This window comes from Betta splendens, chromosome 14 (assembly GCF_900634795.4).
Source record: "Betta splendens chromosome 14, fBetSpl5.4, whole genome shotgun sequence".
NCBI classification, from domain to species: Eukaryota; Metazoa; Chordata; class Actinopteri; order Anabantiformes; family Osphronemidae; genus Betta; species Betta splendens.
In genome coordinates this window covers 4386767-4408437 of record NC_040894.2, presented here as the reverse complement: position 1 = coordinate 4408437, position 21671 = coordinate 4386767, and the positions used below count along the sequence as shown (strand labels likewise).

At 45.8% G+C, this 21671-nt stretch overlaps 2 protein-coding genes, 1 long non-coding RNA gene and 5 other non-coding genes across 10 annotated transcripts; 1 reads left to right on the top strand and 7 right to left on the bottom strand.

Annotated features, from left to right (window-relative positions):
* Positions 1-336: 336 nt before the first annotated feature.
* ssh2b (slingshot protein phosphatase 2b) lies at positions 337-14733 on the bottom strand. Of its 2 annotated transcripts, XM_029174316.3 has the most exons (16): positions 14388-14733; positions 11275-11318; positions 6525-6637; positions 6378-6442; positions 6179-6300; positions 6024-6089; positions 5879-5944; positions 5583-5777; positions 5369-5462; positions 5114-5242; positions 4793-4839; positions 4521-4667; positions 4240-4440; positions 3205-4159; positions 1589-2869; positions 337-1408 (listed from the first exon to the last, which is right to left on the bottom strand). In XM_029174316.3, exons 1-16 carry the CDS (start codon positions 14448-14450, stop codon positions 1379-1381), a joined length of 3618 nt encoding a protein of 1205 aa, XP_029030149.1. In that variant the 5' UTR covers positions 14451-14733; the 3' UTR covers positions 337-1378. The 2 variants fall into 2 exon arrangements, with proteins under 2 accessions (XP_029030149.1, XP_029030148.1); XM_029174315.3 differs by lacking the exons at positions 11275-11318; positions 14388-14733 and adding an exon at positions 8254-8649.
* On the top strand, positions 14011-20022 carry nsrp1 (nuclear speckle splicing regulatory protein 1). 2 transcript variants are annotated; one of them, XM_029174329.3, is made up of 7 exons: positions 14011-14204; positions 17294-17384; positions 17479-17535; positions 17632-17760; positions 17901-18108; positions 18379-18481; positions 18566-20022. In XM_029174329.3, exons 3-7 carry the CDS (start codon positions 17524-17526, stop codon positions 19362-19364), a joined length of 1251 nt encoding a protein of 416 aa, XP_029030162.1. In that variant the 5' UTR covers positions 14011-14204; positions 17294-17384; positions 17479-17523; the 3' UTR covers positions 19365-20022. The 2 variants fall into 2 exon arrangements, with proteins under 2 accessions (XP_029030162.1, XP_029030161.1); XM_029174328.3 differs by lacking the exon at positions 14011-14204 and adding an exon at positions 16150-16302.
* On the bottom strand, positions 20023-21634 carry LOC114869841 (uncharacterized). The gene is made up of 6 exons (XR_003788218.3): positions 21380-21634; positions 21143-21184; positions 20886-20947; positions 20661-20697; positions 20356-20460; positions 20023-20155 (listed from the first exon to the last, which is right to left on the bottom strand). It is a non-coding gene; the product is annotated as an uncharacterized LOC114869841 (long non-coding RNA).
* Positions 20235-20308, bottom strand: LOC114870146 (small nucleolar RNA SNORD65). Its single transcript, XR_003788279.1, has one exon. It is a non-coding gene; the product is annotated as a small nucleolar RNA SNORD65 (small nucleolar RNA).
* Positions 20536-20609, bottom strand: LOC114870145 (small nucleolar RNA SNORD65). Its single transcript, XR_003788278.1, has one exon. It is a non-coding gene; the product is annotated as a small nucleolar RNA SNORD65 (small nucleolar RNA).
* Positions 20773-20849, bottom strand: LOC114870142 (small nucleolar RNA SNORD49). The gene has a single exon (XR_003788275.1). It is a non-coding gene; the product is annotated as a small nucleolar RNA SNORD49 (small nucleolar RNA).
* On the bottom strand, positions 21018-21091 carry LOC114870144 (small nucleolar RNA SNORD65). The gene has a single exon (XR_003788277.1). It is a non-coding gene; the product is annotated as a small nucleolar RNA SNORD65 (small nucleolar RNA).
* On the bottom strand, positions 21265-21336 carry LOC114870140 (small nucleolar RNA SNORD49). The gene has a single exon (XR_003788273.1). It is a non-coding gene; the product is annotated as a small nucleolar RNA SNORD49 (small nucleolar RNA).
* Positions 21635-21671: the final 37 nt, after the last annotated feature.

Here is a 21671-nt window from a genome sequence, read left to right as displayed (position 1 = left end):
GTAAAACAGTTTCAGTGATTTATAGTAAGATAGAGCTTTGCCAGTAACTAACTGACTAAAACTACCAGAGACAGTGTCGCTTTGTTGTCGCGACACTGTTTGTTGTTTCAGTCCTTTAATCACCAAACTGAGCACTTGATATTGTTTTGACGTAAAACAGAAAATACTCACCTGAGAAAAGTCACAAAGCTCTTGTGAAGTGTGGGAGGAGAATATCAAAATATGAACGTATCTTTAGATGTTAGATGGAAATCTGTGGTGGTCATTTTTCAGCTTTTAACATTAAATAGACATCATTTTTTATGCCTGCAAGTGTCACGACTCTGTAAAACTGACTCAGTTTCACTGTTTAATGGTCACAGTTGAAGCACATTATATAAAATATTTACAGTGACAGTTTAAAAGGAGACAAAATAAACCAGTTGGTGACAGCAAACACACACATTCCCTAAGCATGCTCCCAGAAAGCAGCAACCGCACACAGAAGCCACACGGAGAATCAGCCGGGGAGTAAAGTGCATGAACGACAGACGTCCCTGTACAGACATTTCTGATGGACTGCAGAGCTCCACCTGTCAGTCACAGGCACGCTCACACCAGGTGTACAAAACAAGCGCTCACAGCCACAAAGCAGATATGAAAACGTGCCGACGCTCACGTCACAGACCTTCACGTCCCACAGAGACACAGGCAGAACCCTCACAGACACACACACAGCCCGCCTCCCGCCGCATCGGAACCGCCGGGCGGCACCGCACACGGGTTCACTTCAGTTCGTCAAGTAGCGGAGGTGAAAGCGTTTCTGGAACTCCAGGAATCCAGAGGCAGACGCTTGCGCGGGTCACATTTCGTTGACTCACCGAGGTATAGTGCAGAGCAGACGAACAGCACAACAGCATCGATTCTCTACATGTGGTCTCAGTGTCCATCAGCTCACCCGCTCCTGGGTTAAACACTTATTGGCATCCGCTGTGGTTCAGAGTGCGTTCACGGCCAGAAAACATGAAAGTGGCGCCTCTGCCACACGGGTCCAAGCTCTCACGCTCGTCCTTGAGTCTGAGGACGTGCGTGTGTTTAGACTCAGCCGCCTGTCGCGTCGTCGCCACGACCAACAGCGGCGATGAGGCTCGAGGACGCGGTTACATTCCATCGAACATCAAGTCAGGTGATGGAACCAGCAGCGAGCGTGCGCAGGCTCAGGAGCGTTAACGTCGGAGGCAAGTTACAAAACTTGGGTGATTGTGCTTTTTTTCTGTTATAAAAAACGTCTTTTGAAAGGTTTTTATTCTGCAAACGTGTCTTCGGGTTTGTTTACATTTCAGCTAACTGGAACCTTCATTGCCTTGTGCCGCTCTTGCATTGAGGCAAGTGTCTCGTATCAGAGATCACACACAGGCTCTTGGCGGATCTGCAGGAACAAAAGACATAGAGAAACTACTAAACACATCCTTTAAGGCAAAAGGCATTTGTTTGTTTTGCTGAATAAACCCAACATATGCACAATTCCCTTCCCCACAGATACGCATCAGCCACACACACTCACGCACACACACAGTGAGGGTTACATGGTGTGGTAGAGGGTACTGACAGTTCTTTTCTTAAGCCGCCTCAGGGGGTGAGTCCTTCCATACTGCTGCCTCGTTGTCATGAACGTGGGCCCAGTCCATTGCAGAGGATCTGGGCCACAGTTGGGTTTAGTGCTCTGAACGCTCCGCTTTGATGCCGGCGCCGCTCCTGGGGACGTTTCTCCAGCTTCAGCGTGACTTTCTCTATCAACCTCCAGGGCGTCCAGCTGCTGCTCGGCGAGGGAACCCGAGCTGTGGACCCGCTGCTTCTTGGACTCGTCAGCGGTTGTGTGAAGCGGCGGCTGCGTCGAGGGCGGGGCCACGAGGCAGTGGCCCAGCTCCCAGTCGCTCAGGTCGTTGGCGAGCAGCTCCAGGCAGCCCAGTTTGGCCAGAGAGGCGGAGCGTTTCAACAGGGAGGGCGGAGTCAGCCCCGCCTGGCGGATCCTGGCCTCCACCTCCCTCACCCTCTGCTGGATGCTGCTGCCTCGCTTCGGGGCGGTTCTGGCACCCGGGCCGAAGACCTGGTCCACGCAGCGGGCTTTGTCGGCGCCGCCCGCGCTCACCTGCTGCAGGAAGGCACCGAGCTCGCACAAGGTCTCCCACGTCTCCCTCATGATGACGTCAGGCCCCTCTGTGGGGCAGTCCCAGTCGGTGGCAGACTCCAGCTCGGTCACGCCCTCCAGACACAGGAAGTTCACAGAGGCAAAGGGAGACGGGGCAAAACGATGGAAAGATGAGGTAGAGAGCAAACTAGTATCAACAGGCTTCAGTTTGTGTTCCTTTGTGCTTCCGTGATTGTTTCTCAGTGCCTCCGTCTCGACCACACCCCCATCCCTTCTCTCCGGTGCTAACCTCCCATCGTCCTCCTCCGGCTCCTCCCGCACAGTGCTCACTCCTGAGCCCTGCAGGCACACTGATGCCTCCTGAGCATCACACACCGAATGGAGGCTGGCCGAGCGGCGCTGGGAGGAGGTGCTACTGGAGACGGAGGGTGGAGACGAGGTGGGCGACGGGGCCTCGTGTTCCTGTTTCATTCTTTGCTCCAGCTGCTGTGTGACCCGCCGCACGGAACCCCTGGTCCAATCACTGTAGAGACGAGCAGGGGGCACCTCCTCCTCCTCTTTGTTTTTCGCTTCCTCTTTCACATTCTCAGCTTCCTTCAGGGACACAGCATTTCTGTCATCTACTTCCTGTCCAGCCTTCTTCACTTCCTGGTCTTGGGGGTCCTGAAGCTCTGGCTGACAAACGGAGCCAACGGAGGAACCAGGTGTTTCGGTCTGCACAGCTGGCTTCAGTCCTGTGACCTGCACAGGAGCGGATATTTTGTTCAAAGAAGAATAATGTAACATTATATTTAGTCAGTATAGAAACCTGTTAAAGTACCACTGATTTAATAAGGAAGGCAAACAGATTTTACAGATTTCATCTTCTCTTATCTTAAACAGAACCTGTGCATAAGGATTCTACCTGTTTGCCACCAGGTGGCGCTAAAGAGTTAAATAACAATATTTTTTTGAGATCAACAGATCTGTGGTTGAAATAACAATAAACTCAAATTAAAAAGAATTATTCTGCCACAGTGCATCACATTATGGTGCGACCCCCATTGTGGTGTCTGCGGGGCATGCGGAGGTCTCACCTTTCCCCTCTCGTCCTCCTTCACGTCACCTTTCGACGCATCCTGGAGCAGCGGCTGCGGTTCCTTAGCACCACTCTTCTGAGGTGACTGCTGCGCCACGCAACATACGCTCTTTCCATCTTGGCTCATTTCCTTGAACTTTTCTCTGGCACTGAAAAAGTTAATGTGATCTGTACTGTGCCCAAACAACAGCTCTTTGTCCTGTGGAATGGCACTGGGACAGCTGATAAAAGAACTAGTGGAGGGAGGTTGGGCCGCTAAGGAAGGGCCACATATCTGTTGGTCACAGTCTGATTTTCTATCTGCGCTTGGTGCTTGTGCTGTCATGGGCTCAGACAGGGAGGCTGGGGTCGTTTTTAACACCTGCGGTTTGATAACCTCCTCACACGCGCAGGCTGAAGTGGAGGACGGGGCAGGGGAGAGGGGGAGGTGGTGAAGAGACGGAGGCGGGTGAGGCTGGCCCACCACGACGCTCTGCGCAACAGTCACGATATCTGTCTTGTGAGGCTCGGGCATCACAGTGGCAGCCCTTGGATGGGAGAGGGGTGGTGAGAAGGGTCCATTAGAAAGCGGAGGAGATAGCGGAGACACAGAACCAGCTGTGGATTCAGAACAGGGCCGAGCCCGACGGCCGCTCTGGGCTACTGCAGCAGAGGGAGTCTCATGACTCGGAGCAGACACACACGATAAAGCCGCCGCCCTTTCAAAGGACGAGGAGCTGCGCTGATTGGACTGGATGCCGGTATCAGGCTGACTGCTGCAGTGTGCTGCTTTGCCGGTTCCCAGTGACTCCAGCAGCTCCTTGACAGAGGCACCGGCCGCGTTGCTGGCCTGGTTGTGAGGGTCGGAGCGGCCCAAGCTGTGGGGCTGCGCGTACGACTTGGACAGCGGCTCGTGGTGCTCGGACAGGTCGCTGTCAGAGTGGGAGCGCCACAGTTTGTTGTGCCTCTGTTTGCTGCAGGAGAAAGTCAAAGACAGAAAGCGATGAAGCATTTTAAGGTTTGATGAATCAAGGATCGGACGGCGTGTGGATACCTGGCCAGCAGGATTCCCTGATATTCCTCCAGCTGCCTCATAAAGGAGGGGTTAGGTTTGGTCACAGTCCGACGCTCCTTGACATATCCAAAGGCCTTCTTCAAATCCCAGCCGTACTCCTTCATGGCGTACGCAATCACTGTGGCTGCAGAGCGACTTATTCCCATTTTACAGTGCACCAGACACTTGGAGCCGTCTTTCCTGGTGTAGACGCAACAAATCAGGAATGAATTTGAGCCTAACACAGAGTTTCGTTGTTTTTAAAGAAAGGACCCACTCACTTGGCTCTAGATATGAACTTGTAGGTGTCGTTCCAATAGGCGAGCAGGTCAGTGGCCTCCTCATCATAAACACGGATGTTGTGATAGTCAAAGACACCGGGAAAGAAGTTATCAATCTCCCTTGTTACATTCAAGATGTACTGAACCCTGAAAGCATGAGAGGGAGGATAAAAGACGACATAAAGATCAGGGTGCTAATATATAATTATTCATTTAGCATGAGTGTTAAGTTTGTGCTATGCAGAGGTTTTGTACGTTGTTCGTCTCCTTACCCACTCTTCTGCAGCTCTTCCAAATTGGACGCATTCCACTCAGATCCCTGTAGCAAACAAAAGCAATCCTCAGACTTGCACAAAGACGTTCACTAAGCTTTTGATAATGCTTAAATCCTGTGGCAAGACGTGCCCAATGTCCAATGTGCAATCTAAGCCTGACAACAAATAGGAATAAAGGCACCAAAGTTCCCAGACACTGAATAAGCCTGACGTGCCACCGTGATGTTACTCAGAGCGCATCCAGCTGTTCTGGCAGCTCTTTGGTGCAATCACGCCAACACTAATGCCATGAGACACTCAGAAAATTGATCAACTTACCAAGAAGACATGATCAAAGATCTCTGTAGGACTGTCCATCTGGCCCAGGATGAGAATCATTTCATTGTCGATGAACTCCTTGAACTCTCGGAGGTTGCACGTCATGTGCATTTCCAGCTCTGTTCGAATCTGTAAAACCAAACACACACTACAGTGAAAAAGCAAATCTAAACTTATGTGTTAACTGGAACTTTAGATCCCCTTTAGGGAGGATACAGTTTGTTGCAAGATGTATCTGCAAATGCAGCGCGTCACCTCTTTGCACGTGACGTTCTCAAGGTCTTTCTGCATCATGATCTCCCTCAAACTGGCTTTGATCTGTCGCTCTGTGAGCTCCCGCTCAGTGGGTCTGCAGGATAAACACAAGAAATACCTATCAGTATTTCCACACACTATAATACATGGCAAGACATGCAACCGTAAACCATGAAACACAAAAACTCTACATTCTATACTGCTGCATATTTACACGTCAGAGAAGAGGACGGGAGAGTCGGCTCGATGGGACTGCACGTCCTGCATGACGTTCCACTCGTTGATGCGCACCTGGTCAGAGCAGACCCTGCTCTGATAGTAGCTGACCCAGGTGAGGAACAAACTACCTGGGTAGTAGTTGTGACAACGGGCAACTTCACATGCTTTATGGAGTGACTGCAGGGCCGACCTGGAAGAGTGTGGAGGAAATAGTTAAATATCTAGATGAATATGAGTGAATGTGAGGGTGAGAGAGTAGTACTAGGCTCCATTAGTTACACAATGACTCACCACATGGCCTGCACAGAAACAGGCTTGAAAACATGAACTCTGTTGTCAGTTGACACACTGAATCCCCTGGGAGCACAAATAAAAACACTCAACACTCTCTGTAAATGATTTGTGATCATGATGATGCCTCGCTGATGCTTCTTACCCATCACCATCCAGGTGTATCATAGTGTCGCTCCATAGGGGCAGAACCAGCCCTATAGAACAGGAGCTGGGAGGAAAACACAGTCCGTGTTAGAAAGGTCTGTGCTGCATCAAAGATGGAGCCCCGTGCTCACGTGCTGCATGCCTCTGACTGACCTGTCCACAGGACTGAAATCCATTCCCAGCACCACGCTCTCCTCAGTGTCCTGGCGGCCATTGGTTGACACCACCACCATGTAGCGGGTAACCTGAGCGTGGGCGCTCTCCAAACGGACGGCCTGGAGCAGGGAGAGCTGTGTTACGTGACGAAGCCTCCAGCCAACGTCCAGTCAGTGCGTCACAGAGCGTCACCTACCAGTTTGATGTTGTCTTCTGGTCGGAGGAGCGTGAACATGGTTTGCAGGTGCTGCTGGATGTCTCCTGGAAGGAGGCGAGCGAGAGAACAGTGTTAAACCCCAGTTGCCTCGTATCGACCAGAAGCACCGACGGGCCTTTGCCTCACCTGCATGTTTGCTGCGGAGCTGTGAGAAGCGAGAGGCAGAAGAAGAGGAGGAGCCATTTCCTCGAGGTAAGAAGAGAGCAGCGCCTTTAACTGTCAGGAAACTTTCACTGATACTGGAAAGAGACAAACAAAGCAGGTGATAAGCTTCATTCCAGTGCAATTAAATTCAACCTGAAACTATAGGTTAGGTTATTCCTTTACAGATGATTCAACTAAAACTAGGCCCAGCTGAAGCTAAATTAATGTTAAATAATGAAATAAGACAGTGGTTCTAATTCTTGTGAGACTGAAACTATTAGCTGACTAATATCCTTTGTTTATGAACAAACAAGGAAAAGACAATACAAAAAAATCACAACATATTTCTCAAGTGCATGAAGCTGCAGCTTTTGTTACTCAGCATAAAAACATCTGATGAATCTTATGTTTGTGTTGTTGGGATGTCTAATAAATCTGTTTTCATATAAAACATATGACGTCCTGTCAAAACATCAAACAGGAAAAACAATATTGGACAGACTCATGTCCTTATAAGCTGCTCAGTTTGCTACAAACACCAGCTGTTGGTTTGCGGGGCATGTTATTAACAGTACAGGCAAAGACAGATTGAGCTCCAGACAAATGAACAACGTGTCCTCTTCAAGCGACCACTTCCCTCACAGCAAACGCACCCGCAGTTTAATCCACGGACTCTGCAGGTAATTACACCTTAATTAGCTTTGGCTGAGACTTGAGCAACAACAACAATCTGGCATCAAGGAATCACCAGCTCCAGCAAAGCTACTTGGCACGGCCGTTGTGCGAACAATGAGGTTATGTAATGGACTCTAGATGCCTGGTGCATTCCTTTGATTTTGACACGGCTCTGGCATTTAGTGGAATTGCAGCCAAAGTCGCGGCGAGCTGTGATTCATCGCTCAGCGCTCAACAAAGGGATTAAAGCTGACACCAAAGGGGAAAGCCTCATTGTGTTTGTGAGTGAAAGCAGATTGAGTAATAATGATAAACAACAATGTCTATATTTGTTACTCCACCGTGAGTAACACATGAAGGCCTAATAGAACAAATTAGGCTTAGGAGCTGCAGTAGGAACCACATGCAACAAGAAGCGAAACAAGGCCCCTGCAGAAAGGAACTCACTAATAATAATAATATAATAATGAAACCACACGTGCCAGTTGTTAGAAAGAACAGACAGACCTAATACCAGGCAAGTGCAGGCAAAGTCTGTCCTCACTCGCTTGACACAAACGCATAAATAACGCGGCCGTGCTGGTTCCAGTGGCGTCATCCGAGGATGGAGGACATCCTCTGATTCAGCGACAGCCTCAGGTACACTGCTTCCCCCCTCAACGTGTATTTCAAGCACGAAAAGAAAAAGGTGGGTGGGGGGGGGGGGGGGGGTGTCTCTGAGATGATTACAGCGTCTGCTGCAGGTTTCTCCAGGAGGGAAGGAAGGCTGCTACTGTCACATCCTTCCCATTTAGTCATGGAGGAAAACCCACAAGCCTTTGTAACAATGGGACGTTGTCAGTAAGTTAAAAACAGTCAGGTGTGAAAACCCAGTCACACACACACACACACACACACACACACACACACACACACACACACACACACACACACACACACACACACACACACACACACACACACACACACACACACCAACGGGATGGAACTCAGTAAAATTAAGTTTTGAAATGAACAGCGTATTCATTCAACTTACAGCTGATAAATCTCCCCTCGAGAGATCACGGAGTGGTCGGAGAAATACGGTCTCACCACCCCCCCGCAGCACGCGCAGAAGCAGCCGGCGGACGAGCTCCGCGGCGCGGTCGCCACCCCGGGAGGCATCGCGGCGTCGGCGGCGCCGCGTCAGGGCGCGCGGCAGCGGTCGGCTCGACGACGGTCGCCGGTGTCGACGCGTGGCTCGCGGCTGTTCGCCTTCAACAAACGGTCGGTTCGCGGCTCCGCTGCGGAGCCGGTGCCCGCGGACTGAGCGGACTGCAGCAGGCTGCGGTAAATCCGGCCGCTGACGGGGAGGAGACACGCGCGAGGGCGCCGTCACGGCCACGCGCAAACATGTGGCACCAGTACAGACGCACCGCACGGTCCCTTAGGTGACTGTGGGTGTTTGTGTGCATGGAGACACAACAGTAACAGGAGCAGCCGCCGTCCCTCCACATGCTGGCCTTCAGCTGTTGTCACTGGACGGTGTGAGTTTCAACAGTCAAATGACAGAACAATCAGATGGAACCGGAGAGGTGGATCCCAGAACACATGCAAACGTGTGGGACAACACTTCACAATGGAGGCAACACGTGTTTCCTTATAGGACAGGTTTTGGTTGATAGGTGTTGATGTGATAAGTCACTGATCCAGTAAATTAGGAATTTAAAGATTTGACTTAAATATAGTTGAGGGTTTTATGTGACTAGGTGTGTTCACTTCAAACACAGACCTCCAGCTCATGACAGTAAGTGCTGTAACCGGGAACACCAACCGCAGTATAATACAGTAAGGTTAAACTGCACTTCCTCATTCCGTGATCATTTAATCCATGTGCAAAAACTGAGACGCTAAAAACCGGACGAAAATGAGAAGAAAGTCAGAAATAGAACGAAGCATGACAGCAATAGAAAGTTGCGGTGGGAGAGATAAAAAGGAAACTGAGGTTTAGGTTCTGTAACAGCTATTAACAGTCACCTGTAAACCAGCTGATGTAGCAAATACAGAATATATGATCAGAACGTTTACAGAAAGCAGGTGGCGGTCTGTAACCTCATGGAGTTAATAACCAATTAAAAGGTACCAGGTCAAAGTATGAAAACAGCACATAAACACTTGTAGGGTTCTAACAGCCACTACAGCTGTTGTTGTATTTATAGTTATTTATTATGTGAGATAAGTTTATAGTCAGGTGACTGTAAATAACCTGAGTTTGTAATCTACCCTTCAAATTGAAACCAGAAGGAACCTAACCAAGTCTAAGGTCAAGTTTCTTCTCAGATGTTTTATGGTTTCTCAATCCTTCTGCTGCTGTTGCTGTTGTTGTTGTTGATGATGAGCTATTGCGAAAGCAGCAGCACATTAGGTGTCAGGTGTCGCTTTTCCCTAAAGGCTTCGTGTAAAGCTGGTTACACAACTTTATGACCCTTCCTCAAGCAGAGGGTCCGGACGCGTGGCTGAGAGGACGCCCTTCGAGCTGTGGAGGGTAATTAATGCTTAATTAGGAGACGTGTTACCATGGAAGCTTAGCTAATGCTAGCGTCACCATGAGAGGACAGAATGCTTAACAGAGCCAGGCGCCATTCACAAAAACAGCAGGAACCTAAGAACAGAAATCCACTCTCATCTGTCCTGTGTTTAATACGTGTATTAAGCACAGACAGTTTATTGGTTACAGTCTGGTCTGACAGGCAGCGAACGTAACATCACTATACGATGGCAACATCCACCACATGGCTGACACCTCACCTACATATATTTGGACTGTGGCATGGAGCCACTACTACAGCAACCAAACCACTGTTCCCCCCATTCAAGCATTTTAGCTGGTTTAAATCTGTTTTATAGAGATTATACAAAGACAAAGCCTCTGAGCTGAGGGCTGAACCTCCCTCTGGTTCTGCTTTAGCTGGTGTCTAACCTGTGTAAGAGATGAGCCCCCCTGCTGCAGCTGCACCACAGGCATCACCAGGGTGGGCAAGAAGGAGCTAGGCTTCAGGAACGGGCTTTTACTGGATGTCTCACTGCACTGTTGGCAACATTCATGCATCAAAAAACAACTCACCAATGAATAAGAGCGGAACTTGTACTAATGACACGTTTGTTTTTCACATTTCGAGAATGACAACTAACTGATTCTTAGTGCAAACGCAATTCATTTTCCCAAAAAGTAAAACAAAACGCGCCTGGAGGTGGATGCTTACAGACAAATATTCTGAATACATAGAAACAAAACACTGAAAACAATATTATCTTGAAAAATTTAGATGACACCTGATCCTACTTCTGTCAAGACGCATGCACGCAGTCACTGTGTGAATATAGATTTCAGTCCCAGCTGCACAAATACAGACACTCCTCTAGCCAGACAGCAAAAGCTCCAATGACCAGACAAACACTGAGGCACTGTGACTTTGGGAGTGGCCACCAATCTGCCCCTGGATCAGCTCTGCAGCTCCCCTGACCCACATAGTCAGAGCTGACTCACAGGCGGCCTACTGCCCTCTATCGGTCGGCCCGCACACGGTTCATTACACAAGAAGGTCTGAAATGTTATTAGAAAGAGCAACAAAAACAAACAGAGGTGGAATTAAACGTGCCGCTGCAGCTACAGTTCACTGCTATTATGTATCTAGAATAAATAAGCACAGCCAAAAGGATATTGCTGATGACTTGAAGACTAAACCTAGTTGCAACTGCGGTTGAGGGAAACAAGATAAACCAGATTCCCGAGTCCAGTTGTTGCCTCGAGCATCAAGAAACAGAGCAGAATCATGCCGCCATGACACAGCAGCTCTTTGTAAGGTTGCAACAGTAAACAAAGAAAGGCCTGCAGGCTCAAATTCATGTAAGCATTAATTATCAAGCACTGCTGCGTTTAATGCCGGTATCCTGTGAGGAGCGAGGGGCCAACAGACCAAGGAACAGACCCTGGAGCCTACTCTACTACACGGAGCGCAGACACTGACACCCTGAGACGGAGCGAGGGCGATTCCCCTTCATATCTGGTGTATCTTACCTCCTCGGATGAGAGCGACGGTCATCCTCCCCACTACCGGACTCCTGCATACAAGAGGAAATGACTTTTAATATTGTGGAAAAAGGAAAAACACGGGATGGTTAAAATGGTTGGCAGATATTTCAGCTGCAAGTTTTGAAAGAGTTAAATTTATGAAGCTCTACGAAGGGCATTCAAGATTTAAGGGATACATTTTAAACAAGTTTTGAGACACAAGAAATTTTGTATCTTTTAAGACACAAAACCATGAAAATCCAACCCATTACTGTGCACTGCTTCAGCAGAAGCGGTAGAGAGGCAGGCAGAGCACATTTCAGCCTCAAATCAATTTATGGCCTATCCAGGAAAATGACCTCAGTCTGTTTTTAAGGTGTGGCCGGTCAGAGAACAACATACTCTCACACAAAAATCAAGCAGAGAAGAGCTGGAGGAACAAAGAGGACGATCTGAGCCATGCAAACAGGGAGCGTGAAGCGCTGCTGAATGAGAAGGATGAGGCTTGGTGGCAGATCAACACCTGGAGCTTATCGTGGAGCGCCTGCTGCATGTCTTATTGACACAGTGGAACTAACACCATTACTAAACAATTTACATACAAGTGGATTATATGGTTGATGCTGGCTGCAGCCGAACAGATGAACTCATGCCTCGATCAGTTTGCTCCGATTGAAGCTGGGCGATACCCAGATGAAACAACACTGTCTAACCACAGCACATTTTCCTATCTGTGACAACACCCCCATGCTCTGTGGCCACATGCAATCTGTGATTCTTTGATTTCCAACGCAGAACAGTCAAATAACTCCCAGCCCTGCAATTGTTAAAGACGTGTAGGGAAGTGTCTAAATGCCACAGTTCGCTCCTGGGTGTTGTGACACTGTTGCAGATCCAGTTCAATGCAGATGGGAACCTGCTCGGCCTCTGTCAGCCACAATATCCAAAGCAGCTTTTACTGTGGCCTCAGAGTCTGTACTAAGACATATTTAAAACAGGTCATGTGGATTGATGAAGACCTCATGTAAAGTATGTGATGCTCAAATCTATGTAACCAGAGCCTGTAATGCAGCTGCTGAGCACCACACAGTGGGAAATCACATATTGACATTTTCAGGTGAGTTACATTGCATTTGACAGTAAATTCTATTGAGTTCATCTCGAATATTATCACATCAGAAATCAGCTCTGAAAATGCTTGTTTAGATGGGAGGACACAAATTTTGAATATATGAAAATGTAAGATTTTTCCAAATTTATATGGAAATGTGCAGAACTCGACAGGCCTGTAAACATGTTTGCACTTTATTAGGAGACAGAGACGTGAAATGGAACAAAGGCTGAGTGATTCAGTATGAACAGTACCACAGTAACACAGACGCATGTATACATAAAAGCTTTTACTGCGAAGACAACACGAGCTAGTGAGGCTGGACAGGTGACAGACTTTACACACTCCACGTCACACGACATGACAGCCACACACAGGAAACCAGACTTGCATTTATGCAGTGTTTTGTCATCGTTTGCATGCTGAGACCTGCATATGTCAACGAGAAAACCCTTCACATCCTTTACCCCCCCTGCCTGCTTCACCGTACTCTGTTACACATCAGGATACGCTTCCTGTATTTTACAGCTCGTTCTCCTGTAGGGATGAGGGGAGCGCCCTGGAATTAAGGAGCGAGTTACTATGCTGTTCTAGGTTCTAAAAGGTTCTTCCGTACAAAATTACAGTCACGCTTGATAGGAACACATTACCTGAATTATATGTGTGTTCACTTTAACTCAGTTGACTTTATGTCTACTCATAGAACCTGTTTTTCTAAGCATGTAAAGCGCAGGGTCACATTCTGCAATACAGTGCAAAAGTGTAAATATGTCTTTCATAAAACAGCTGCATTTCGGGATTCCTCACACAATTACATGTAGAATCACGCATACAATTCAGTCTTGTTGCTTCAATTTTCTCCAGCAGGCGATGAAAATCCCACATACACAACTAAATGTAATGACAAATTAATATTTTCACAACCAGTGATTCAAAACTGCATAAAATCACTACTGACTCTGTATTTCATCCATACGGACCTTTCAAACTTCACTCAATGGTAAAACTCCTGCCTTCATTTACATAATCACTGGCTGCTGTGTTTTGAACAGCGCAGTGTGAGTGAAGTCAACAAAGAAACAGGAAATGTGTGAGGTGCGCTTGTGTGCAACAGACAGAAGCACCTGTGAATGGAAACAGACACTGTAAGCTTGTATATCACTTCCTCGGCCTGTTGTTGATTGTCTGACGGGGTTCCCTGCTTCAGTCGAAACAAGACCAGCGCAGAGGCCAGACAGGAAATCCACCTACTCATTTTCTCTGCATCAGCATCGCTTCAGGGGCCATAACATTCATTTACGTTTATCTGATGGAGTCCTTCAGAGAAGTAGTTCATTGACAATATACTCGTTTGCGTTATGGACTTCCCCGATGTCACTGTGTAAACAGATGCATTAGACACAGGAAGAGAGAGACAGACAGGTAGACAAACACGCAGACAAGAAGCGAGAGACACAAAGAGGAAGAGACACGTCCACCGTCGTGTTGACACGGCAGCACAAGAAACGAAGTTAGAGGAGCGAATGTCTGAAGGCAGCCGCTGCACTGGAAGCGGAAGTGCGTTACACTCAGTGTACAAAGCACTGGATCAGTGGCCGCACGCGCTGCGGTGCGGGAACGTCTGACAGTGTTCGCCCCAACGGGGGAAGGCAGGAGGCGTAAGTCAGGGAGAAGCGGGACGTGAGCCTCTAAACTGGCGGAAACGCACGGGACACGAGCCGCGTCCACGCGCAGCGCGATACAAACAAGCTAGCGGAGTCCGAGCGCAACAACGAGCTCCAACAGGCGAAGTTAGCCGCGACGCTCATACTGTAACTGGAATATGGTGAGCGGTTATATTCCACGCATGCGCACGGGTACAAAGGCAAGGCACTACTATGACAGGCAGAAGGCGATAAACACACACAACGGAGCTGAAGCCGTAGTCACCTTTCACAGCAAAGGGGTGTGGGTTCGGGGATGGGGACAGCGACGGTGGACCGCGGGAGTTAATAACGGCGGCTCTTACCGAAACGCAGGGGCTGGAGCTGGTGCTGGGGGTCGGTGAACGCTGCACGGTTACCAGCGCCATTCAGCGACCGGGAAGCGGACACCTGAGTGGAAGCGACAGCGGCGAGACGAGCATAATTGTTGTGAGGGGCAGAAAACCCAGCGGAACCGGGGATGTTGGATCTTTCCCGTCTGTCCTCTCTCTTTCTCTCTGATCGTTGACTGTTTGACTACTCCCCGGTTGTTTCCTCTGTCGGCATCTTGTGCGCATGCGCAAGTGCCCTTGGCTTGTCAATCCTGATTAACCGTGTGTGTGCTGGACACAAATAAAAGGGGCGTAATGGCCAGAGTCGTCAGTGTCAAGTACCGACCTAGGTCCTCCGGCAAATCAGCCACAACCATAAAATATAAGCGCTATAGTGGAATGTAAATTGGACCGATTAACATTTGATATGCTACGATTAGATTTATTCACAAGTCACATTGCATAATAATTTTGATGAAGCCTAGTGGACTGAGCTCAAATGGATCAGGATTGCTCGAAGAGATGAGAAAAGAAAGAACCAAAAGAAATGCAGTGTGTGACACAAAACCTCTAAAAGTTGATTGAGTGACATTACTTATAACAATATCTCTATGTGTGTTAATTCTAGCACATAGAAAAACACATATGGCATTTGTGTGGTTATTATGAAAGGAGTATGGCGTGCATATTTTTGTTTTTATAGCTTAGAAAGAGCAATAATTTAGCTATATTGGCATTCATACCAGACAGGGGCCATGACATTTTCTGCATTTAGCATGGGTTTTAGTAATGTCGATGCAGTGCTGATCTAGACAAAATATTTCATGCATCTATAGGTACAGTAACCTTCCTGCATGTCTGAACCTGCACTGCTACAGTCTTTTCTGTCTTCACTGCTTAAGGGCACAGATCAAAGATAACATTAACCATAGGCTGTCACAAGCCACACTCAAACTCTCAAACATTCTGTCGTCACTACCTGTAACTCAGCTGTGAAAACATGCAGGTATGTGCAACACAACAGCAGGACTATTACTATTATTAAAGCTTGCACAATATATTTCAGTTTCTTCCCATCTGTAAATAACACTAGTCTCTAATCACAAATTCATGCAATGCACTGAAGCCAGGTGAAAGTAATACAAAAAATTAAGTAAAAATTTGTGTTTTATTTTCTTACTTTAACATGATTCTGCTTTACTAATACCCAGGATCCTCCTAGGTTTAGGGACTTTTACTTTATCTGTCGATTTACTTTTGAATTTATCCACTTAATACATTTTTTCATGACATAATTTATTCAGTCAGTCATCGGGCAGTTTTGGTTGTGTCAGAGGGATTCACAGTGAGGCCAGAGCGGAGATGAGAAGAAGATTATGACAGAGATAATGGCATTTAGAGTCATGGCATTTAGGAATTCAAAGCTGCATCTTTAGTTACAGGTGAGAAATGTTCTCTGATCTGGTTTAAGTCTCTCTCTCTCTCTCTCTCTCTCTCTCACACACACACACACACACACAAACACACACACACGTGTATTCTGTTTTAACAATAATGAAATATTATGAACTTGCTAATCATTTTCTGTACACACAGGAAATGATTAGTACACACAAAAATCGTTTTATGGTCGATATTTTTGCTCAGATTGGCTGGAGATTTGACGCCATCTATTGGCAATGAACTGGTAGTAAAGAGAGTAATTTCGCAGCAGAATGTAGAAACCATATTTAGTTTAAAATAGGATATTTCTGAGACTCTAATAAACGTATGAATGTTGGTTTCACATGATTGCTGAAATATAAGCAGTACAACATTTTTTCAAAGACTTAAATTTACTGAAGGATTGTGTCGAATCTGTCGAAGTATTTCACAGCAAGTAGAGCAATATGGCGGCCCCTACGAAGCAGTAAGTTCCGAACATGCTAACGTGATTATAATGTCGTTTTAGTAACAGGAAACTACGATTTGACTTGGTTGCTACATGTATAATATGTAACCGAATTTCCTGTAGTAGCCGTGGTGTGAGCTCTCAACGTTAGTTGTACAAACAGTGGTTCCTTCTGCAGCTAGTCATCGTTATGCTAACCTCTCAGTAATCAAATAAGCTAGTTAGATAACAATACAAAACGGGGGCTCAGATTTTTTGTGTTCTAATTTATAATGTTTGCATATTCATCAAAGTATTAGTTTAATCATGCAAGATTTTACTGGATCCCTGTGTTACGCATCAAACACCATTAGTGAGAGTATGTGGAACTTCTATTGCTAATGTTCGTCGTTCAAAATGGAGTTGGTTACATCTGATGAATAGCTGTTAGTTGTTGTTGTGCTGTGGTTCATGTCACGAGGCATGTTAGCGGAAAATGTATGTATCTAAGTAATGACCCCGCCCGGCCAATAATAAATGGAAAAGATGGCTGTCATTTTAAAATGGGAAACAAGATGATGTACCGCTGTCGAGTGAGTAGATATTTGTGAACTGAAAATCCCCCGTGGTTTTCCATTTGTGTGTGGTATCAGCTTGAACATTGGTCCGTGTGTATTTCCATATAAAACCATATGTTCATTGATCAATATATTCAGCCAGATTAAATGTAACATATTTGGACCATGTCAGACCCTGGACTGTTCATATTAGTTTCTAATGGTTGAAAACAAGACAAGCAGGGCAACAGACATTAGAGGATGTTGGTTGCCCTGAGCAGATGCTACAGAAAACAGACACGTGATCAGCAGGCCACCGAAAATGAATACATTATATTTGTAAGAGAATAAGCATAAGTAATACATTATAATCTGTTACTACTCTGAAATACATATAAAACGATTTTTGTCTTTTTGTTTTTATCTATCTATCTTTAACTATCTATCTATCTATAACTATCTTCCCTGTACAGGTATGGGCTGATCTTATCACAAAAGAAAGGACTGTCGAAGACCGCAACACTGCCAAGACCCTCAGTGTTTGGGGATGACTCAGATGATGAGGTGCACAAATGATTAAAGTCATAAGTAGAATACACAGATTTTTTTCAATAATAATTAAAGCAGACAGCATACTCAGTGCATTTTTTTTCTGCAGACCTCAGTTGGGGAGACTTTGCAAAAAGAAGCTGTCAAAAAGAAGATGATGAAGCAGGTCAACCAAATTCCATAATTCTCCAAATTATCTTAAAATACTCAGATCCGTGGTTTACATGACTCTTGCCTCTTTGTTTTTTTATACTGCACAAAGACACGTTTGGAGATGCAAAAGGCCCTAGAACAGGACAGCACTGTCTATGACTATGACGCTGTGTATGACGACATTCAAAAAGAAAGAAATGACAGCAACAAAAAACTTCTAGGAGGCACTGATAAAAAGGTAATGTCATTCAAATTAAACACTTGTTACAACACTTCCAGGGAGATATACTTTTGAGTTCTGGGATTATACTGGTAAAGAGAAAACACAATGTAAGCTTTATTAACCGTATGTTAATCTTCTGCATTCCTTGATGACAGCCAAAGTATATTCAGCAGTTAATGAAGGCAGTTGAAGACCGAAAAAAAGAACAAGAACGAAGAGAGGAGAGGAAGATCCAGAAGGAAAGAGAAGCAGAGGGAGACAAGTTTGCCGATAAAGACGCTTACGTTACCTCTGCCTACAAGCAAAAGCTGTTGGAGCAAAAGGAGGAGCAGGAGAGAGAAAGAAGAGAGGCAGAGATGGAAGGTTAGATGGATACTTTACAATTATTTTTAGGCTGCTGTCAGTAAGCGAGACGATGAGACTTTTAACTCCAGACAGTTAAAACTCATGAATGCTACTTCAGTTTGATTTACGGTACCCATTTTACAAAGACTGATAGTTCTGACCATCTGAAAATAACCCACATATCTCTTAAATTTATGACGTGACAGACAAAGCATGACTCAAAGGCATTAGGTGGGAGACCACTTCATAAAACATTGTAAGTGATTGGTTTGACTTTTCTGTTTTTAGCTGCTTTGGATGTGAAGAAGCAAAAAGACCTAAGCGGCTTCTACCGACACCTGCTGAATCAGACTGTTGGAGAAGAGGCGATACCAGATCGATCTGCAAACAAGTCAGTGTTATCTCTGCATTACTTACGTTCATGATCCAGTTGAGCACAAACTATCATGATTCTTTAAATCTTTCTGTTCCACAGAGCTCCAATCACAAATGTTTCAAAAGAGCCCGAGCGGATTTCACCTGTCAACTCACCTATATCTCATGACAAAAATCCAAGCTCATCTAGTGACAGTGAGGATGGCCCTGAGCAGAAGTTTGGGTTTAGCAAGCCTGGAACAGGGTCTACACATTTGAAACGGCAGTACAGACAGAGGTCCCCTTCATCAGGGAGTGAAGAGGACAAAGAGAAAGAAAAAGAAGAGAGAGACAGACATAAAAAGAGTCACAGGGATAAAGGGCGGGACAGAGACAGGGGAAGGGAAAAGGATGACAGACATGGTGGAAGAAGAGAGGACAGGGATAGACGAAAAGACCGGGACCGAGGCAAAGACAGGGACAGAGAGAGAGATGAGGATAGAAGTAGAGGCAGAGCAGATACAGAGAGGGAAAGCAGGCATGGGAAGAGGGACAGGAGCCCTAGAGAAAGAGAGAGGGACAGGAGCCCTAGAGAAAGAGAGAGGGACAGGAATGGAGAAAGAGAGAAGAGGCGGCATCCAGTCGAGGACAAGCGGAGGGACAAAGATCAGGAAGACGAGAAGGAAGGAAGGAAAGAACCAGAGAAGACGACAGTGAAGGAAGAAAAAGATGCAGAAAAGAAAGAAGACACTGAAGTACAGGAAAAGGAAAAAGCAAGTGAAGAGAAAGAGGAGGAAACGGGCAACAAGTTTGCAAAGCGCAGCACAGATCAGACTGTGTGTTCAGCACGAGAGAGGTACATGGCCAGACAGATGGCGCGCTCAGCCTGTAAGAGCTACATCGAGAAGGAGGAGGACTGAGCTCTGACAGACAGCCATGGATTCGACACAGCCTTTCCTGTTACTTTGATCCTAATGTGTTTTTCCTGCAAATTCCATTAGAACAAGACTCTTCCCTGTCTTAATCGGTTCTGTCAGATCCTACTCATGTAGCATGTTAAAGATGACCAATATAAATAGTTTGATTAATCCCCCCCCCGTGACTGTTTCTTAAAATGACCGGATACTACAGCTTTTTAACAAACCATTCTCTATCAGGGTTAAATACTTCTCATGGACTAGTTTTAGCTGGAGTTGACATTAGTCTTTAGTGCCTGTGTCACTAATGAGAAACATCCCACCCACCACTCTGTGCTTTTAGGGGCCAGTCAATGGCAATGGAATGAGTCTTGAAACCTTAATAGTACAGACAACTATCTAACGCTACAGCAGGAACAATCAAGCACCATCATGAAGATCAAGTGACAAGACCAATACAGGAATATTTTTGGTGGCATGTAAATTTGTTCTCATTTCCTATAAAACTGTATATAAAAAAAGTTTACTTCTTGCTATAATCAGTTATCAGTGCACTTAAGCTTTGCTCAAAGGCAGTGGCAAGATATTTATTGTCATGTTTCTGATCTTCACTTCTTTGCTTGGGGTTAAAATGTACAAAAATAAAGACTTCAGATCACAATTCAGAAAGCAACAGTTTATTTCACAGATTAGACATGTTACTTTGTGTGCAAAAACATGCAGTTACACTATTTAAAAAAAAAAAAAGAAAAAAAGGTCCATGGCATTGCTTTATGCTGGTTACCATAAGTCATCTGTAGAAGAAAAACTGAAGGTTACATTTGGGAAACAAAGTACAGAATCAGGCAACAGTCCATTTTAGTTTTGTATTGTGTTCAGAAAACCGATAATCACCACTGAACAATCTGACGGTAATTCCAGCTATTTCAGTTTAGGTTTCATCACGACAGAAGCAGACCGTTGCCTTTTTTAATACACAAAAATGCCAACTCACCTGCACTTGTCAGCTGATCTCATTCAGTTCAGGCAGAGATGAAGTCAAACTTGTCCCTCTGGGTTTCAGGTCACGGCCTCCACCTTGTGTAGGTTTGAGTTCAAGCTGCAGAGATATAATATTTAAAAATGTTAACTATATCATTGGGTGCATTAATTTTAATAACAGTAATGCATCCAAGTTCAGAAAACCGAGAGTCACCACTGAACAATCTGCCGGTAATTCCAGCTATTTCAGTTTAGGTTTCATCACATTTAATGGTTTTAACATGTTACAGTCAGATGAAAGCACCTTATCCAACTAACCTTAGACATTGCTGGCATTTCCTCAAACGGTCACAACCTGTCGAAAACAAAAAGACTTAAATTGATTCATGTGGGTAAAGTCAATCATGAGAAATCAAAGCAGTTCAGCGAGAATCAGAATAGCAAACAAGGAACATCGTCAGTTTTCGCATCAGACGGCACTTCCTATTTCCAGTTTTCATCATTTCAAAGTGTTAAGTAGTGCCTTAAACTGCACTCACTCACCCATTATCTTAACCCTCAGGTTTTCTGTCATGGCCTCCACCTCATGTAGGTTTCAGTTTAAGCTGCAGAGATAAGAGTTTTTGTCAACAGTGCTACCACGTTCATTTACTTTAATAACAGAAATGCATCAAAGTTCAGAAAACCGAGAGTCACCACTGAACAATCTGCCGGTAATTCCAGCTATTTCAGTTTAGGTTTCATCACTACATTTAGAGGTTTTAACATGCTGCAGTCAGAAAGAACCTTATCAAACTAACCTTAGACAGTGGTGGCATTTCCTCCTCTCAAACGGTCACAACCTGTTAAAAGCGAAAAAGACTTTTCTTTGAGGCGTGAAAATCCAACACAAGTTGAATCAGAAGCAGTTTAGGGAGACTCAGAACAGCAAACTAGGAACATCGTCAGTTGTCGCATCAGACGGCACTTCCTATTTCCAGTTTTCATCACTGAACACCCAACGATCGGATGGTTGTGCGGACTTTACGGCCACGTACCTCATCCTTCGGGTTCGCTCCACGTGGGTGTTAGAGGCCCGACAGACAACGCTGCCGTTACGCTAAAACTACCCGAAAGCATGTCAATTAACATTACTAATAACGGGGTTAATCTAAAATGCTGTTTCGCTAAATCCTGCAGTCTTAAACTTAGTACATATTAGTCGCAATCTCAGAAAACCCTACAGAGACCCAGCAGAACACGCCAAGGCCGCGGCGAAAAAGAAAATCTACGCGGTGAGAGAAAGGTTTTAAACCTCATTGGTCGCGGGAATGTGACGTCACTCTTTGT

Excerpts from the sequence above, each read along its gene's own strand:
- ssh2b (XM_029174315.3), bottom strand. The coding sequence starts at position 8,381 with ATGCCTCCCGGGGTGGCGACCGCGCCGCGGAGCTCGTCCGCCGGCTGC. Across the intron at positions 6,638-8,253 it reads CGAGGGGAGATTTATCAGCT|TATCAGTGAAAGTTTCCTGA; the intron begins GTAAGTTGAATG and ends GTCTCTTTCCAG. Across the intron at positions 5,778-5,878 it reads GTTTCTGTGCAGGCCATGTG|GTCGGCCCTGCAGTCACTCC; the intron begins GTGAGTCATTGT and ends ACACTCTTCCAG.
- nsrp1 (XM_029174328.3), top strand. The coding sequence starts at position 16,283 with ATGGCGGCCCCTACGAAGCA. Across the intron at positions 18,109-18,378 it reads AAGAGAGGCAGAGATGGAAG|CTGCTTTGGATGTGAAGAAG; the intron begins GTTAGATGGATA and ends TTCTGTTTTTAG. Across the intron at positions 18,482-18,565 it reads CCAGATCGATCTGCAAACAA|AGCTCCAATCACAAATGTTT; the intron begins GTCAGTGTTATC and ends TCTGTTCCACAG.